The following is a 3,854-nucleotide window of genomic DNA, read 5'->3' as shown; positions in this document are numbered from 1 at the left end:
ATGACGCCACACACCCCCCCCCCCCCGATGACGTCACCCGCCTCGTCGACCAATGGCAGGCTTCGCCCCGGGCCCCGTGGGGCGTCACCACCAGGGGGCGCTCTTGGACCTCGTGACCGCCGCCATGGCCGACGCCGGAGCCGGGCCCCGGGACCTGGATGGGATCGCGTTCACCCGAGGTAATGGCGTGTCCTTAGCATGTTCTTAGCATGTCCTTAGCGTGTTCTTAGCGTGTTCACCCCCAACACATAGATGGGGGTCCCATGGGTCACTCAGACCCTCCCCAGCCCCATAGGAGCCCTTTTGGAGCTCTTTGGGTCGCATGTTGTTAGCATGTTCTTAGCATGTTCTTAGCGTGTTCACCCCCAACACATAGATGGGGGTCCCATGGGTCACTCAGACCCTCCCCAGCCCCATAGGAGCCCTTTTGGAGCTCTTTGGGTCACATGTCCTTAGCATGTTCTTAGCATGTTCTCAGCGTGTTCCACCCCAAACCCATAGATGGGGGTCCCATGGGTCACTCAGACCCTCCCCAGCCCCATAGGAACCCATTGGGAGGTGGTTTGGGTCGCATGTTCTTAGCATGTTCACCCCCCAACACATAGATAGGGGTCCCATGGGTCACCCAGACCCTCCCCAACCCCATAGGAACCCATTGGGAGGTGGTTTGGGTCACATGTTCTTAGCGTGTTCTTAGCGTATTCACCCCCCAACACATAGATGGGGGTCCCATGGGTCACTCAGACCCTCCCCAGCCCCATAGGAACCCATTTGGAGGTGGTTTGGGTCGCATGTTGTTAACATGTTGTTAGCATGTTCACCCCCAACACATAGATGGGGGTCCCATGGGTCACTCAGACCCTCCCCAGCCCCATAGGAACCCATTGGGAGGTGGTTTGGGTCACATGTTCTTAGCATGTTCTTAGCGTGTTCCACCCCAAACCCATAGATGGGGGTCCCATGGGACACTCAGACCCTCCCCAGCCCCATAGGAACCCATTGGGAGGTGGTTTGGGTCGCATGTTGTTAACATGTTGTTAGCATGTTCACCCCCAACACATAGATGGGGGTCCCATGGGTCACTCAGACCCTCCCCAGCCCCATAGGAACCCATTGGGAGGTGGTTTGGGTCACATGTTCTTAGCATGTTCTTAGCGTGTTCCACCCCAAACCCATAGATGGGGGTCCCATGGGTCACTCAGACCCTCCCCAGCCCCATAGGAACCCATTGGGAGGTGGTTTGGGTCTCATGTTGTTAGCATGTTCTTAGCATGTTCTTAGCGTGTTCCACCCCAAACACATAGATAGGGGTCCCATGGGTCACTCAGACCCTCCCCAGTCCCATAGGAGCCCTTTTGGAGCTCTTTGGGTCACATGTCCTTAGCATGTCCTTAGCGTGTTCTTAGCGTGTTCCACCCCAAACACATAGATAGGGGTCCCATGGGTCACTCAGACCCTCCCCAGTCCCATAGGAACCCATTTGAAGCTCTTTGAGTCACATGTCCTTAGCATGTCCTTAGCATGTCCTTTGCATGTCCAACCCCAAACCCATAGATGGGGGGTCCCATAGGTCCCTGGTCCCATCTCAGACCCTCCCCAGCCCCATAGGAACCCATTTGGAGCTCTTTGAGTCGCATGTCCTTAGCATGTCCTTAGCATGTCCTTTGCATGTCCAACCCCAAACCCATAGACGGGGGGTCCCATAGGTCCCTGGTCCCATCTCAGACCCTCCCCAGCCCCATAGGAACCCATTTGGAGCTCTTTGAGTCGCATGTCCTTAGCATGTCCTTAGCATGTTTTTGGCGTGTTCCCTGCTCAGGCCCGGGCCTGGGGGCGCCGCTGGCGGTGGTGGCGGCCGTGGGGCGCACCCTGGCCCAGCTCTGGTCCTTGCCCTTGCTGGGGGTCAATCACTGTGTGGGGCACATCGAGATGGGGCGGCTGCTGGCGCCCGCCCGCGACCCCCTCGTGCTCTACGTCAGCGGCGGCAACACCCAGGTACGCGCTGTGGGGCGCTATGGGGCGGATATGGGGCGGTATGGGGTGGATATGGGGGGGTATGGGGTGGATATGGGGGGCTATGGGGCGGATATGGGGGGCTATGGGGTGGATATAGGGTGCTATGGGGCGGATATGGGGGGGTATGGGGATGATATGGGGGGGTTATGGGGCGGATATAGGGGGTTATGGGGTGGATATGGGGGGTTATGGGGGGGATATGGGGGGATATGGGGTGGATATGGGGGGATATGGGGCAGATATAGGGGGCTATGGGGTGGATATGGGGCGCTATGGGGCGGATATGGGGGGATATGGGGCAGATATGGGGGGGTATGGGGTGGATATGGGGGGCTATGGGGTGGATATGGGGGGCTATGGGGTGTCTATTGGGGGCTATGGGGTGGATATAGGGGGCAATGGGGCGGATATGGGGGGCTATGGGGTATCTATGGGGGGCTATGGGGTGGATATAGGGGTCTATGGGGTGGATATGGGGGCTATGGGGTGGATATGGGTGTCTATGGGGGGCTATGTTGTGCTGTGGGGTGGATATGGGGGGCTATGGGGTGTCTGGGGTGCTGTGGGGTGGATAACAACACGTGATAACATGCGATAACACACGATAACAACACGCGATAACGTGATAACAACACGTGATAACACGCGATAACACGATAGCACGCGATAACACGAGATAACAACATGTGATAACACGTGATAACAGCACGCGATAACATGCGATAACAACACATGATCACGTGATAACAACACGCAATAACATGCGATAACACACGATAGCACGTGATAACACGATAGCAACACGCGATAACACGCGATAACAACACGTGATAACAACACGTGATAACACGCGATGTCGCGATAACACGCAATAACACGCGATAACACGGGATAACATGCGATAGCACGCTATAACACGCGATAATGCGATAACACGCGATAGCACGCCATCACAACACGCGATAGCACGCGATAACAACACGCGGTAACACGATAGCATGTGATAACATGCGATAATAACACGTGATAACGCGATAGCACGCGATAGCACGCGACAACACGCGATAACACGCGATAACGCGCGATAACACGCGATAACGCGCGATAACACGCGATAACACGCGATAACACGCGCCATTTGTGCGTGCGTGCGACATCACACATGACGTCACGCGTGACGTCACCACGTCCCCCCCCCCATAGGTCATCGCCTTCTCCCCGCCGTCGCTACCGCATCTTCGGGGAGACGCTGGACCTGGCGCTGGGGAACTGCGTGGACCGGCTGGCGCGGCTGCTACGGGTCGGTCCCTCATTGGCTGAGCCGCGGCGGAGCCGAGCTCCCATTGGCTGAGCCGCGGCGGAGCCGAGCTCCCATTGGCTGAGCCGCGCGGGAGCGTTGTGGCGCCCCCTAGTGGGGAAAGGGGGTGTGTGTGTCCCCGCGGTGACTCCGCCCCCTTCCGGGCACTGACTCCGCCCCCTTGTTTTCTGGCCACGCCCCTCCGCAGCTGCCCAATGACCCGAGCCCGGGATACAACGTGGAGGTGATGGCGAGGAGGTGAGGACCCCGGTAATAGACCCCAAGCCCTGTTAGTAGACCCCGAACCCCGGTAATAGACCCCAAACCCTGTTAGTAGACCCCGAACCCACTTAATAGACCCCAAACCCTGGTAGTAGACCCCGAACGCTGTTAATAGACCCCGAACCCTGTTAGTAGACCCCAAACCCTGTTAGTAGACCCCAAGCACTGTTAGTATTAGTAGACCCCAAACCCTGTTAGTAGACCCCGAACCCCGTTAATACACCCTAAACCCTGTTAGTAGACCCTGAACCCTGTTAAT

The 3,854-nt window shown here is 57.4% G+C and overlaps 1 protein-coding gene across 1 annotated transcript; it reads left to right on the top strand.

Moving 5' to 3' along the window:
• The first annotated feature begins 52 nt into the window (after positions 1-52).
• On the top strand, positions 53-3,604 carry LOC130601901 (tRNA N6-adenosine threonylcarbamoyltransferase-like). The gene is given in 5 exon segments (XM_057414308.1): positions 53-179; positions 1,820-1,995; positions 3,220-3,234; positions 3,236-3,316; positions 3,522-3,604. Coding segments are annotated over 5 exon segments (453 nt in total). The 3' UTR covers positions 3,576-3,604.
• Positions 3,605-3,854: the final 250 nt, after the last annotated feature.

This window comes from Pezoporus wallicus, unplaced genomic scaffold (assembly GCF_028554395.1).
Source record: "Pezoporus wallicus isolate ANWC-B61680 ecotype Strahan unplaced genomic scaffold, APGP_CSIRO_Pwel_v1 contig_11355, whole genome shotgun sequence".
Classification (NCBI taxonomy): domain Eukaryota; kingdom Metazoa; phylum Chordata; class Aves; order Psittaciformes; family Psittacidae; genus Pezoporus; species Pezoporus wallicus.
The sequence above is the reverse complement of the archived record's forward strand: the minus strand, read 5'-3'. Positions and strand labels throughout refer to the sequence as shown.